This window comes from Amblyomma maculatum, unplaced genomic scaffold (assembly GCF_055883805.1).
Source record: "Amblyomma maculatum isolate TAMU_Amacu unplaced genomic scaffold, ASM5588380v1 scaffold_13, whole genome shotgun sequence".
NCBI classification, from domain to species: Eukaryota; Metazoa; Arthropoda; class Arachnida; order Ixodida; family Ixodidae; genus Amblyomma; species Amblyomma maculatum.
In genome coordinates, this window is record NW_028146738.1 from 6,975,963 (window position 1) to 6,992,277 (window position 16,315).

The window sequence follows — 16,315 nt, forward strand, 5'->3', positions numbered from 1 at the left end:
TTGTGGGACCTTATCCCCTCCTTCGGACAGGAACCTGTTTGACAACGTGCCTGTGAAGCTGCGCTGGGCCAGTTCTTCCGATGACCACAGTGCCGTGGCAGCTCTCTTCACAAAGAGAGATTCTTTAGGCATCGCCATTAGTGATTCGTATGTTTGTGTTGGTATTTCATGGCCATTGGCCAAGTGTACCTGCAGAAGAAAAAAAAGTGCCATGAAAAATTAATACAGGTACAAAATACACACAAGAATCAATGTTAGCACTTAGCCAAAAAACAATAAAAAAAATGTCAAGAACGTCAAACAGTTCAAAATGGTTGCAGTAAAAGGTTTATGTATGGAAGAAACTCATACTATGAGACATCATTGTGGACAGCTCTGGTTTAGTGCAGACATCGCATAGCAAAAAATGTCAAGATCATTTAACAGTTCAAAATGGTTGCAGTAAAAGGTTTATGTATGGAAGCAACTCATACTATGAGACATCATTGTGGACACCTCTAGTTTAGTGCAGACATCGCATAGCGCAAGGGCACCTTTTGCATTTTGCTCCATCGAAACTTGAAAGCCACATGACCTACACCGACATAATGGCTTTGAGGGTCAAAACTATATAACTTACGGCTACGTTTTGGAAGCAATGTAGCCCTACAACTATGTTGCCCTATTGAAGGAGCGATTCTCTGGCCATGTGCCATTTGTGAGGCCACCTATGTACTGGTGGCGTGGAGCTAGAATTATCTGTGCAGAACAAATGCATCTGAATTAATTAGCTTTTTGTTTACACATAGACTTTCATGGTGCTTCACGGGACCTAGTATAACAGTTCAAACTATCTAATAAGTCATACTGATGTCCAAGTGAAGAGCTTTCATTGCATATTCAGATGCACGAGATAACTTTCTGTAAACCAGGATCAGGTCTAACTCCTGCCACATTATGTAAGTTGGCTACAAGCTGGCACCACTTGCAGCGATCTACTGTAAAAAAGGTGTAAGTTTGGTGTACGTGGTTTGCAGAAGGCTTAGCGGTGAAGGTTGTCCTTTCCAAATGACAGCCTTTAAGGAATTTTTGAACTGCAGTTGCTTTAGGCATGCGTAAACTAAGAAGAAAATTTCACCCAGAAATTGAAAACTAATTGAATGTCGACTTGCAAGAGTGCAACAAAACAAATGGACCAAATTAACTTTGAAGAAATCTTCTTCAGATCATCTGGTAAAATGACCGGGATGGAGTTAAAAAAATGACTGTGTATACTTCCCCATATGCAAAGCCAATATGGTTTCTGAAACAATTTCTTAAATATTTTTTAACCTTTGTTACTTAAGGAAAAATATCCGTATAAGCAAATATGGATATTTAAAAAAGGTTTTGGCCATTTTTTAATTTTTCAAGCTGTGTAACCCGCCATGTACTGTTCCTGCACCATCCCAGGTAACACTATTATGAATAACCAAAGCACAGTCGTGGCTCATTATCACAACCCCTGTTAATATGCACATGCTTCATATTCCATATTTTGAGCCCAAGACATCAGCAAAATGCAGTGAAACACTGGAAATGAGTGATGGATTTGCAATGGAAAGTTGGCCATTCAATGTGCCTTACTAATAATTTTAGTATCATTACTGACAGTGAAGAAAACTGCAGTCTGTGCACATTAAAAAACCTCAGAAGCTGTCAGCCAATCGATTGCTCGTATATATAATGGTTCCTGAGATTTCAGCTGTTGATGTAGGAGTAAGGTCATTTAGCCATGAGATGTCATCAAGCCTTCGCTAAATCTAAAGATGCATCAAGCTGCCCCCCAATTTTTTGTATAACGGCACCCAGAATAACTTCCTTATAGCTCCACAAATTACCGTTTAGTTCAACTTCACTAAAAAGTAGGCCTTAGTCATAACACTTTTTATGAGTATTTTTCTTTGTGATTTCTTACTGTGGGTATGATTCGCTTTTTTGGACAAATTCGCTCACGAATCAAACCATGCTTGCAGCAGCTAGCATTTTTTGGAACATATCATAAGACAGTGTATGTAGTAGCAATCACTATTCCACTCCCCGTCTCAGAACAATTGGGAACTCTTTGCAGTGCTGGATGTCCAGCAGGCATAGCTCCTTGTGGCGATGCTGCAGGTAGCTCAGCCCAGGCCGGCACCATACTTGTCTGCAGAGGTGAAGGAGGCTGCCATGCGCCTAGAAGCAATGCAAACCATAAATCAGTCTTGCAAGGTAGAAGATGCAACTTAAAACATGATGCAATTAATGCTATGAGGCACAAATGAGAAAAGTCTCGCTGGTCCACGCCCCCCCCCCTTCTATAATAAAATAGAGCTGGCCAAGAAAGCAAGTCGGCATTAGCTCGGCAAAGTAGTTGGCTTCAGCTCTTCCATGAAATATGGGCACATTTTTAAAATTTATTATTTTCAGACCAAAATAGTCTATGCCGAGCCCCTTCAGCAACAAGCAGCCAAATAGAGCCCGTTATATGTGTGCATGTTACATACATACATACATACATACATACATACATACATACATACATACATACATACGTACGTACATACATACATACATACATACATACATACATACATACATACATACATACATACATACATACATACATACATACATACATACATACATACATACATACATACATACATACATACATACATACATACATACATACATACATACATACATACATACATACATACACACATACACACATACACACATACACACATACATACATACATACATACATACATACATACATACATACATACATACATACATACATACATACATACATACATACATACATACATACATACATACATACATACATACATACATACATACATACATACATACATACATACATACATACATACATACATACATACACGCGAGTGTTATTTCACCAGTTGCAGAAGCAAATTGGAAGATTTAATGAATGAAAATCATGGCGCAATGAAGTTTCTGCCGCACTGATGCAAAGTCGACAAGTTTGTAAGTAGCAGGACGTGTTCACAAATGGTGAAAACGCCAGTAAGACATGATCTGCACAGCATTGCCGAAAGCGACCAGCAGCTTTGGTTCGAGACTCTTGCAGAACACATTTTTAAGCTGTTTTAATTACTGCAAAAGCTAGCCGAACAAAATGCTGGAAAAGAAAATTTATTATCAAGCACTGGTCACATTCATCAAAGAATATGCAACCAGCTTTAAGCTTCAGTCACATGCGGCATCAGTGTGCTTCCCAGAGTCAAGCTTGAATTCATTCGCACTGCTAACGTACTTATCGTGCTGCGAAAAACAAGTGAAGTTACTATCATAGGAGCCGATGAAGGATATGTAATGTTAAGGCAGCTCAGCTTGCATTTTACACCATCAAAACCGTGATATCAATTTGTAAACAGCCATACCACCGAGATGCAGTCGTCACCGTCGGCGCATAAATAGGAAAAGAACACCTGCACTTGCAAAGTGCAGAATGATGTATTGTTCACCACTCATTTTGTGAATTCATAAAATATTTTCGAAACAAGTGGCAGAACAAAGCTTCAAGCACAGAATAAAATCATAGTGGGTGGTACAGTGCAAAGACACGAAGCACACAAGAAGAGAAGTCCAACAGACGCCACGCTGACTCGCAACTAACTTTTTATTAAAATATGTCGCATGATGTTACAAAGAATGGAACCCTTGACCAGGCAAATTCAAGAGATATCTTTTTCCTTCACCAGCAACGTGGAAAACCCTATCATGAAAAACCAAACATACAAGCCTCCCTTCCCCCCCTTATCCACACACACACACACACTCCCAATGGCCCGTCTCGCCAAGGATAAATTATCACCAAACATTATACAGAAAAGAAACCTCTTTATCGATAAGCACTAAGGAAGGCTGGCTGACACATTGCGACTGCTTCCTTTTTTTGTTTTGAAGTAATGTTGCTTTTTCGGCGCCGCATAGGTTGGGCGGGCTCTGCTGCGCGATTAGGAACCGCCAGAAAAAGCTAAAGAACAGTAGCCTGTTTATATGCCAGGTTTCGCACAGGTCGAGATTGGTAGATTGTGCCTACGCTGTTGTGTACGAAATTCCGCTGTCGTGCGGTAAGGTATACATAGGTCAGACGAGTCGGTGCATAAACATTCGTCTGCGTGAACACCTCAATTCGCTCTCGGACACACAATATGCTCACCTGAATGATCATTGTAGTGTTTGTGGGAAAGAGGGAAAAATAAAAACAAAAGTTCTGCCCCTTGGTTTCAAAAACAAAGATTTTGTTTCGCCTTAGGGACAAAACGACTAGAGAAATAACTGAGGCCTATTACATCAGCGAGAAGCAGTCGCAGTGTGTCAGCCAGCCTTCCTTAGTGCTTATCGATAAAGAGGTTTCTTTTCTGGATAATGTTTGGTGATAATTTATCCTTGGTGAAACGGGCCGTTGGGGGGGGGGGGGGGGGCTTGTATGTTTGGTTTTGCTTAATAGGGTTTTCCACGTGCCTGATGAAGGAAAAAGATCTCTTGAATTTGCCCGGTCAAAGGTTCCATTCTTTGTATCATGTAACATATTTTAATAAAAAGTTAGTCGCGAGCCAGCGCTCGTCTGTTGTGCTTCTCTTTTTGTGTGCTTGATGCCTTCATGCTGTACCATCCACTATGGAAATGTACTAGCTAGCCCAACTGTCCATCCTAGATCAAAATCAACATTGCTGGAGCAGTAGCAACTGCATGCTGCGACTGTCATAAGATCATCCTTGTACAATAAAAAATTGAACTTGCTTTCAACTGAGCATTTTATTCAGTTGATATTCACAGTATGATAAAGGTCTAACAAAAACGTTATCAAGCATTACAATTATTATAATTGATTTTAGAATCCCGATGACATTACGTACCTTCTTCAGCTGAATTGCTTTCACTTTGCAGTCGAGCTGAGCATTGCTGTTCACTGTCGATTGCTGGTACAAGGCAGATGGGCAGTGGAGGCTGCTCAATGACAGGCGTAGTTGGCCTTTGTGGTCTCTGCTGACCAGCATTCTCAATCACTGCCATATCACTGGCTTCTGTGGCTGTTGACAAAGTTTGCATTTTAAAATACTGTCGGCCAAATTCAATGCTTTTTCCTCTTTCATTGCATGTTCTCATCTCATCCTTTTACTTTCGGCCATTTAGACTAAGCAGCATTGTAAACGTGAGAAACATGAAGCCGAAATTTGAGTTTTGACTGCAATGTAGGCATTATGAGACAAAGTATAAAAGCTACAATCCTGGCCCATGAGCAGTGCAATGAATGTGAATTTTTTAACGCTTGTTTTCTCAAAAACGCATGTGTTTTTAATGTGCAATGACATTCTTTCACACACGGCAACTAACAAGCATAAAGCGGGGTAGTCCGTGGTACACTTGGACTATCATTGCAGGATTGCATACTCAAAGCCATGTTTCTTAGGTCTTAGCAACACACCTTGTAGGCAAAATATTCAGAGGAGGGTACAATTGTCTGCCCATTGTGACCCTGACATAAATTGGGGCACTTGCGGTCAGCAAAAAAGTAGTGTAGGCAATAAGCATGTTTGAAAAGGGCATATCACAAGTGCGCAACCTGCTGAGCAGGTGCAGATCACACTCCAAGAAAGTGGCACATAATGTGCACAAGAGAAGAGTGCTGGCCATGGAAGAGTGCCCTGAAGCAAGCGATGAACGGCAGTGAAAGATAAGAGAAAATTAACATTGGCACGTGCATACAAACGTTTAGCACTGCATGTAACCCTAGGAAGAACTGCGCCACAAGAAGGAAAAAAGGCTACAAACAAAGACAATGAGCTCAGATCTAACTTAGTAACTGCACCTTATGTGTCTCAGAATAAAATTACATTGCGAATAAACAACCAATTAGCCGGCAGCCTTATTTGAGCTACTGCTACAGTACCCCACATTACCAATGTGCACACTTATTGGCCCCAATGCGGCAGGCATGCACCCAGCTCACCCCCGCATGGTGCAATGAGGCGTGCTCATGGCACGTTCATTATATGGCGCTGCCGCCTATTGTTGCCTTCAGTGATGCCACACATAGCTGCCTTTGCAACACCATTCTTGTAGGTATAATTTAAAAACAAACGAAGCTAGCCAGCTGAAATTAACTGTATTACACACTAACATTTACAAGCAGGCAATAAAAATCTTTGAACCTCGTTGAGGAATGCCATGCACTTGTATCCAAGTCCTAGAAGATCAGCATGGAACCAACAAAATTCGGAGTGAAAATACAGTGATTAAATGCATATCACTGAAGGGTAGTGGCATGCAAAAAAAATAAAAATATGCATGCTGTATTGCAAGGCTCAACCATACCTGAAAGATTTTTGAGTAGCTGCTCCTGCAGCTTCATGTTCAATTTCCGAAGCTTGGAATTTTCCTTGTTTAATTCTTCTATTTCCTCCTTCAGCTGCTGAATTTCCCCAGTTCTTCTAATATCCTCATTGGCAGTTTCCCTTGCTGCCATCCGTAGTTGCTTAGTGCTTGTTTTTGACTAAAAGGGAAGCACAGGTGTAACCAGTAAAAATCTAATAAATACACATCATGCACAATAACATCATTACACTTCGCTCCTGAAAAACGTGACTGCATTTGTTTGACCACTACCTGCCCAATTAGTGACTTTCTGCAAGTATTTTACATGTTTTTCATTCATAACTGCGTTGTCATGTCACGGGTTATGAATAGCAATTCCATGATGACTGCATGGGAGCTACTGCTCACTTATGTTTCGACAGAGTACCAGCAGCTGGCAGCAAACCCTTTAGAAGTCGTCTCGAAAAATTCCAGCAGTGCGTTTGTAACTATGAACGACAAGTTTTTCATGACTAAGCAAAAGTTTCTCACTAGGTGGCTTTTTACTGCATTGAACTTAACTGATCTGTCACCATAAACAGCTATATCACACAATACACTGCCACACATATTTGAAGCTAGGTTTAGGCCTCAGAGCCAAACAAATGGAAGCAAAATGGATCACTCATAAGCTTTTCAAGCAATCACAACATGGTCTATTTATTTTCCTTGCACTTACACATCCACATACATCATTTATATTAACAAAGCCTAAGTAGTGGCATTACAGAAAATTACATATACATGGGTTGCCCTAATGCAGCGACTCTCAAGTTTGAAATCACACACAAGGCATGCCATGTCTCTGAAAAATGGCCAGGGTGCTGCAGCACTATGAGCATTTTTCTAAAGCTCTTTTTTTTATTACCAGCTTTGATGCACTGTGGAAGCTATGAATTGGGTTGCATTATGAAGACCATGACATCACTTGAAACTCGTGTATACATACTGCCAACACAATTCTTGAAAGGAACATGCAGCTCAGCTTCTAGCCAGGTTTTAAAATACACACATTTTCTGATTTTCCCTTGCGCTTAAGCTTCGATCTGTTTGCCTTGTCTTCCAAAAAGCGGTCGATTTCTTCTTTGGACTCTGAAATCAAATTGAAGGAACATTGTTGGTTCTGTGCTGGTGTACACTAGCACATTTTTCAGCTTTAGAGGCATCAAAGGAATGGCCAGCTCACATTTGAGGGACGGGAGAAAGAAATTGAAAGAAGAGAGGAAGAGGTGCCCAACTGAAGAGCTACAGAATAATTTTGACCACCTGGGAATCTTAAACGTGCAGCAGCATTGCACAGCCCACAGTGCTTCTGTGTTTCACCTCCATCCAAACAGCTGCCGCTGCCGGAAAGAAAATCCACCCGGCAGAAGTAACATAAAATGGGTAGCCCACATGTAACTTTTCATCAACAAATCTGGACTGCAGCTTGAGTTGCAGGAAACTACTAACTAAGACATACAGAGGCGAGCATGCTTGTCTTAAGTGCTTGTTTGGCCCTCTGTGAAGCTGTGTTGTATTGCATTAGGTTTAATGGCGCACAAGCAACTGAGGCTATCATGCACCAACACAAGGTCAAGAGTGTTGCATTCATGGAATGTATTTTTCAAAACCTATATTTTGTTTAGAATATTTTCGTCTCTTAAGTACCTAAAAATAATGAACAAATCAATAACAGCATTTCACTTAAAATCAATGCTGGGTGGAAAGGAATGTGTTCTTTGTAAAACAGTGCAAAATATTTTCTTCTTAGTGTTTCAAGTTTTCTGCATGACAGTAAAATGTGGATGACTTAGCTTGTGCACATGAATCCCACAAGGGCTTATCCTGCTTTGTTAAAATGAAGTGTGTTAAATGTATGTGTCCTATGGGAAGACAGCATAGAGCCACTCCAATTCTTTGGAATGTTTGTGGTGGCTTTATGTGGTGTAGTTTGCTATTTCTTTTAGTGTTCCAAGTGGACTGCCATTTTTTAATCAATTTACTATGTACCAATTGTATTCCATTTTTTTCAGCAGAAAATGCTCTCCTATTAAAACAGATAACAATTTGGCCGTCTGCCCCCTATTACAACCTCACTTAGCCAGCAATGGATTTCAGCACGGGGAGCATCATGCATCATCAGAGGGAAAATGAAAAAAAAAATGTGAAAATGTTCCTATATATAATGCACACAATGTATGGCTAGACTAGACTCTCTCTTGAAAGATGTGTCCCTCTTTCTCTGGGAAGGCAGCTGCGACCTGGCTGCATCAGGATTATGCCCACAATAGATAACTGCATTCCCACGACCCTCTCTCCACACCTGCTATAATGCAGGGGGTTATATGAGGCCCACAAAATTCGATTGGGTTCCCTTTTAAAGGGAAAGGGCGAAAGCCTAGAGTATGTGTTTCTTCTCGCTTTCTCTGGAAGTTAACTCAGCTCTGTAGCCCTTCCCCAAAGAGGGGAGGGGGGATATAATAGATTATTGTGCCCGATTCTAGGAGGGAGGCGGCGTTTGGGTAAGGGAGTGGGGGGGGGGCGGGAATATAATATAATAGGTGATTGTGCTCCTATACTGCATGTGTTGTGGGATTCAGGGGGGAAGCGGGCGCACTACACTAGGTAATTGCGCTGCTATTGCCCCCCCTCCCCTCCTATTCTGGGAGCAGGGGACTGGCGCACTGCAATAGGTAATTGCGCTGCTATTGCACCCCCCCCCCCCTTTTTCGGTAGCAGGGTAGTGCGAGCCACGTAGGGGCACAATTATCTATTATATATAACTATAAATAGATAATTGTGGGCATACGTGGCACAATGGCACAAATCCAAGTCACCCATCCTTACAGTGCTACAAACTGTTACAGTGATGGGGTACAGTGGTATGGTCTCTGCTACATAAAGAAACAATTATAGTGCCCTAACGAGGGACGCTAGGGGTATTCTTTGTGTTGGTTATGTCCCGAGTGAACGCTAGTGGTATGGTGGGCAGGACAATGCTTTGCGGTTCAAGTTCATGTCAGAAAGGACAATTCTACTCACCTGCCATGTGGAACAGTTGAGCATCGTAATACCCTCCGCTTGTGTTTTGGTCACCCTCCCAAAAAACGCTGTACACTTCCGAGTGGTCACAGTCAAATACGTCGCTCGGGCGGAAGTTCTTTACATTCCGCGACGTTGTCACTTTCTTGATGTTGTCATCCAAGAACTTCACGTAAATGTAGTACATTTTGTTTTTTGTTTTTTTAGCGTGACACAACACAGGAGAAAAGAACTGCGGTGAGGCCAGATGCAAGCGAAAAAGCAATCTACAAAAGCTAAAGTCCTAGCTAGGGAAAAAGTATCCTATCGCAGTCCACGCCTGCTTCAATAGCTCGTACTTCAGCTTCCAGGAGTGGCGCTGCATGCTATTTATATATAACAACTAACTGCAACGCTAAGCTACCGTTAAGTTTTCGTTCAGCCGCAACAACAGCAACAGCTTGCTTATTACAGTGCCACATTTTTTTCCTCCATGCAGTGCCATCTGTTTGAAGTTCGGGTGGTGCAGTCTTTTTTTCGAAAAGTTTGCCACAAGGGATAAGTTGAGATAGGGGGAATGGGATGCAGGAGATAGAAAGTTAAAAGAAGGAGTGAAGTCCAGTTGCGCTTATGTATTCGCAGAGGTTGGCAGTGTAGCGATGGTCCATTATCCACTTCTCATAATCACAATCGCGATTCCACCGCAGGCCCACCGGGTGGTGCAGTTGGGGGGTCATGTACTTGCTTTATTTGATCAGAATCAATTCCATATCTGCGTAGTCTGCAGCCCCGCGGCCACCCAAAAGAAACCGATGTAGCAGCTATAGACTACGCGGATTTGGAATTATTTCTGACCGAATCGGGAAGTACATCACACAAACAAATATTTAACGCGATAAATTGTTGTTTGTGTGTTGCACGTGCGTGCGCCATATTTCAGCGCGAATAAGCGAGCAGCTCATTTGATGGCGCGCGCGTTTATAGTTGCAGCAGTTGTTGAAGTGCACTCCAGTCAAAATATTTTCAAACTGCTAATCGCGTCCAACTGTCGCCCACGAAACGGTAATTGATTCGGTCTCATTCTGCATGACAAGTTAGATATGTTAGCTAACGTGACGAAGGTGCATAAGACATATATATGCTGCAATATTAACATTTATCAGTTGATTGCTTGCATAATTCAGGCAAATATTAATGCTATAGATGGCACCACCTATATGAAAAATCTGTGCAGTGGACAAATCTACGTTAATTTGCAAGATAATTAAATTTAAAAATGATAAGGTTTTAACGTGGTTAAGCGACCGCGCGTGTATACTTGCTTCCCACCAGGAATTCCTGGGTTTGAATTCCCTTGCGCATCTGACGGTAACTTTTATGCTTTTATGCGAGTTCAGCATGCATATATATCGTTCAGACAACAAGGCATCGCCAAAAGGAGTATGTATACGCGTGATTCGTATAAACATTTCCGCGCACCTAGCTGTGCACAACTAGTGCTGAGGGCGTCATAGTTTGCAAGTCCCGGCACTCTGCTATATTCAAGCACGTTAGAGGATATATATGCGTTATCTAGTTCACTATAATTTGCGTACACCACACCCGAAACGACGATCGACATACTTGCCTCTAGCTATGTGGTAATAATGTTACTATAGGTTTGGCTTGGTTTATGGAGTTTATTGTGCGTCCCAAAGCGGTCGACTCAGGCTATGATCGAGAGACACGCCGTATGGAGGGCTCCAGAAATTTCGACCACATGGGGTTTTTTAACGTGCTCTGGCATCGCACAGCACACGTGGCGGGTTATGTGCAGGTGTTAAGCGAGAAGTGCGACATACGATGTTGCAACGTCAATGGGCTCTCCTATCAAGAGCTCGAAATTCTGTGCAGGCCGAAGAGGTCACCAGGTCGCCTCGGACCTGAATTCTAGAGTAACCGTTACAGACTTATGACGACCCAGGTGTGAGCATTATTTGGCCGGCAATCTCACCGTTAGGCTACCACCTTATAAACTGCAGGCTCGGGAATCGGATACCCGTCTCCAACACGCATCGTTTGTACTCCAACCTACCACTGCAGGATCTGATGACGCATCTGTAGACAACCGAGCCTATAGGCAACCACCCGTACGGTTTCACGAAATTCTTACAGATTATTGCGAGCGTCAGCTTACTCAGCGAAGGGACTAGCTAGTAGGGCGGGCGACGAACTAACCCTAGCTGACGCGCCTACAGATTTCGACCTACACTTTGTTGTGTAGCAATAAGGCTTTTTGACACTCTGGGAAGACTTCCGATGTCTACCACATGTTGTGAGCATGTCAAATAAAACCTACCCTTTCCGCTACTCCTCCCCCTCCCGAGGTGGAGAGGCGGCCAAATTCATTTTCGAACGGGCTCAGATTAAACGGGTCAAGGCCTGGTGGCGGCTTTGTCTGGCAGGGTTCCGGACTAAGATACCACTCATGCAAATGCCCTTTTGGGCATGCATGCACTTTTTTGTTTTTTTTTTATTGCGGTATCAATGCGCTGTGCCAGGTTTCGAGCCGTCGCGTGGTCCCGGCGGAGGCCACGATTGACGTTGAACAGCCGAGGAGGAGGAGGAGCAGAAGCAGAAGACGAAGACTGGTAACTTATGCTCTCGCGTCATACTCTTAAAGGATGAGCTTAAATGTCCCCAATATTGTTGCACCTTACATTGATAGGGCGGGATAGGGGAATAATGCAGCAGACAAAAAAAAAAGCTCCCGCCGTTGCTATCGCAATTAAACTACGTTTGGTTTGGTTTGGTTTAGTTTTGGGTTTAACGTCCCAAAGCGACTCAGGCTATGAGAGACGCCGTAGTGGAGGACTCCGGAAATTTTGACCACCTGAGGTTCTTTAACATGCACTGACATCGCACAGCACACGGACGCCTAGCTTTTCGCTTCGCGTGCGTGCGTGCGATTTGGCATGCGCACGATGAATACTTCGCCATCTACTATATTCACAGCATTTACACGGGATTAAGCATTTGATTACTGTTTATGTCCAGCAGTAATTGCTTAGGTGGGTAGGCTGCGCAATATACCATTTTTGACAATCACTTTCCTTGCCACATACCTTGCGACGTAGAACACTAAGGCATTGTTGCTTTTATTTTCAGAGTACCCAGAGTGATCATTTTCAAGATTGGCCTCAATGATGTCTTCAACATCATAGATTTTCCCTTTATCAAGATATCATATACAGCATCTGAAAGGTGCTGCTTCTGCATGGACTCCGAAGTGTCAGCGGGGCTCAACAAAGCACTTACGACGTGTGGTGAACAGTTTCCTTCCTTCGGTTATTGTGTTAGATTATAGAATTACAAGTTGACACTTACAAGGAACAGTGACACTGTGGAATGATCATCACTTCCTGAAGATTGCTGTATTATCCCAAACATATTTTCAAGTTTATCTTGGCTGAGACGAGATGTCATTAGATATTTGAACCCTCGCAGGTAGCACAAAGTTGGCTATGAAGGGTGGGCTCCGGTGGGTATGATGTAGGCAATGCAGGACAGCCCCGGTGGGCTCAATGTGGGTACTGCAAGAGGGGCCGACGTAGGCCTGTAGGTGGCTGTCAACAAAACCCTGATGGGCCCCACTAGCGACCTATGTAGGCAGCCCTTGCGGGGCAGCCCACATTTCTACGGCATTGCCAAAAGGGCACATCCCGCCAACTCCCCCGATGGTCCTACTTTGGACAGATTTGGGCAGCCGCTCTGGATGAACGTTTTTTTTTTATTTCTGTTAGCCCATCAAGTAATGACATAGGACCAACGCGGGTTCGATAGCGCAAGCCGCACTTGGGCTTGCCCACATTATTCTCATAGGGGTCCGACGCAGGAAATTGATGGAAAGCCCTAGTCCAGGTTTTCCCAAAGCAATATTTATGCACATAGTTATGTAATTATTTTATACATGTCTGCACTTTGTAAACAGCCACAATATTAAATTTTACACTAGTTCATAGCGTTCATCTTTCCTAAAAGACTTCATGTACATCTTGTACCGGCTACGGAGATGTGTGTTCTGAACAGTAATATTGTGGACAGTTGCAGGCTGTCCTGGGGCAACAGTTAGCAATCAGTTTGTTTTAGTATGTTTAGCGCAATTTTCATGAGCGCGAGAACTAAAGCCATGTAAATTTCTAACCGACTAAACATGGTAACAACTGTTATACAAATCATCTATAACAGTAATTTAGGGCAACATCTAATACAAATAGAGGTTGAAAACAATGATTACGCAATTGCACGCACGACTTCTAGCCCCATTGCGGCCTATGTGGGACCTACAGCGGTTTTGTGTGAGCAGCGCCAATTGGGCTGGGTGTTGGTTTTGAACCAAAAGCCAATTTGCTGTTGCACGTGCCTTCAAATTCTCCACAAGGAACCGATTTTGGTATCATGCGGGCCCTTCCGCCTTCCAGCCCCATTACGGCCCATGTGGGATATAAAGCAGTTTTACGTGGGCAGCCCCAATTGGGCTGGTAGTTGTTTTTGAAGGCCTAGAGCCCACCTGCTGTTGCACGTGTCTTCAAATTCCCCACAAGGAACAGATTTTAGTACCATGCGGGCACGCCTGCCTTCCAGCCCCATTACCGCTTATGTGAGACCTAAAGCGGTTTAGCTAAGGCTGTCTCATTTGTGCTTCACGAGGGCAGGCCCAAATTGAGCTCTAATTCATATTTCACCTACCCTCAAGTAACCTACAAGGGGCCGATTGGGGCAGCATGTGGGTATGTCCGTTTTCTTGCCCCACTACGACCCATGTTGGTCCCACAAAGATTTATGGGGGCGGCCTCATTTCGGATCTATGAGGGCTTTTCCATAAAAAGCCCACATTTAGGTTGGATTGCCCTCAAATATTCGACAAGGGATCTTGTGGTCTGGATGCAGGAATGTGCTCTGCATTAGCCCGAGCAATGCCGCTATTAGACCTGTAGAAGCAAACGAACCGCCACTAAAATACAGGAGGACCATGCTTACACTTTCATATGTTCTGAAAATTCGCTCGTTACCGAAACATATTTGTTACTCCATACTTACAAACTGCCCCTCAAGAACACTGTACATCAATAAACCTCGATCCATCAGACCTCTCATACTCCGTTTTGAAGAGCAGTGCCGGGAACTCAACTTGCTGGATGCACTTCCTGATATTGCACGGAGACCTGACCCACTGCCACCTTGGTACAACTTCACTGCTGTGTGTGACTTCACATTAACTCAATTTCGCAAATCACAAACACTGCACGAACACATAATACAAGAGTTCTTGGCATTAAATCAGAAATACAGTGATCACAAGGCATTTTATACAGATGGTTCAAAGACAATATTTCATGTAGGCAGTGCAGTAATAGAAGACAAACAGGAAACAACAGTAAGGTTACCACAGTGTGCCTCAATATTTACTGCCGAATGCTACGCCTTATCCCTAGCAATAGATAAAATAGTCAACAAAAACATCAAAAACAGTATCATCTATACAGACTCTCTGAGCGTACTCGCATCACTACATCAAAAAAATGCTATAGAACCTTTAGTAGGGGACATAGTCCATTATCTAGTGATAGCAAAAACACAAGGACTTAATATCAAATTTTGCTGGGTGCCAAGCCACGTTGGAATCAGCGGTAATGAGAGGGCTGATGCATGTGCCGCGGCCGCCTCCAATGCTCAAGTACAGAAGGTGAAAATTCCACATAATGACGCCATAAAATTCATACAAAGAACACTGAGACAAAAATGGCAGGCTGCATGGGATAACGAAGTTAATAACAAGCTACACCTAGTAAAGCCAGTTATAGAAGAATGGAAAACATGCAGCCATCAAGAACGTTTTATTGAAGTAATCTTATGCCGCCTTCGTATCGGACACACCCACCTGACTCATAACTTCATCCTAGCAAAGAAAGACAAACCCATTTGCGAACACTGCGGAGAGGTGGTCACCATAAACCACATCCTAATATCCTGTATAAAACTCGATCAACTTAGAAAAAAGCATTTCCGACAGTTCTATGACAACTACATTCCCTTACATCCTAGCTTACTCTTAGGAGAAAATTCACTGATTAAAACGTCTTCTCTCATTGATTTCTTAAAAGATGCCAACATCCTAAACCTACTCTAGTGTATTAAAATAATCGCTCGCTTCCTTTCACCAAACAGATACGCAAACCCGAGCTTGGCGCATGATGGCCTTAGCTGCCTATGTGCCACAAAACACAACACAACACAACACAACGCTATTAGACCCATGCAGGTGGAACAGGGGAAGGCCAAATGGGGCTTGCCCACTTTTGCCCCATCGGGGACAAATGCAGGTTTTATGATGGTTGACCCAGCCCCACTTGCCTACATCGGACCTACTGGGGCCCACATTCTGTACTATCTGGGCTAGAGTAGAACACAAGCATGAAAGCAAGTCAAGATTGCTCTTTACTGTAACCTCTGTAGAGGGCATCTGCTAAAGCAGATGTTTGCGGATTTTGTGCGACACCACGGACACCGAGCACCCGCGACTAGCCATGCGTGGCATCGCCGTGTCTGGGAAAAAGGGAATCCTGGTGGTTGAGCCAACGACGAGTCTTTGGACCTTTTATGCCCCTTGGCGGAGGCAACACACCACTTTGGCCATGCTTCCCATAGACGGCACCTCCGGCCTGACCCGACCGGGATAAATCGGCAGTCGCCTTTTCCTATCCTCCCCTCCATCTTTTGTTTTCTTGTCTTCTTTCTCACAACTGTCCTGTCTCCTCTTTTCTTGGATTTTTCTTTTTCCAGGCGGCAAGGGGTGACCTTGTTGGCTAACCACACTGTGTTATGCAATATTTGGTTATAGTCAGGGTGTAAGGCTGGC

At 43.3% G+C, this 16,315-nt stretch overlaps 1 protein-coding gene across 1 annotated transcript in view; it reads right to left on the reverse strand.

Moving 5' to 3' along the window:
* Nucleotides 1–2,138: 2,138 nt before the first annotated feature.
* Nucleotides 2,139–16,315, reverse strand: part of LOC146172150 (uncharacterized) — a 56,084-nt gene continuing 41,907 nt past the window's right edge. Inside the window, exons 13-14 of the mRNA XM_084585985.1 lie at nt 4,917–5,090; nt 2,139–2,164 (exon numbers count right to left, since the gene is read on the reverse strand). Coding sequence (XP_084442111.1) covers nt 2,139–2,164; nt 4,917–5,090 — 200 coding nt within the window. The remainder of the gene's footprint in view (nt 2,165–4,916; nt 5,091–16,315) is intronic.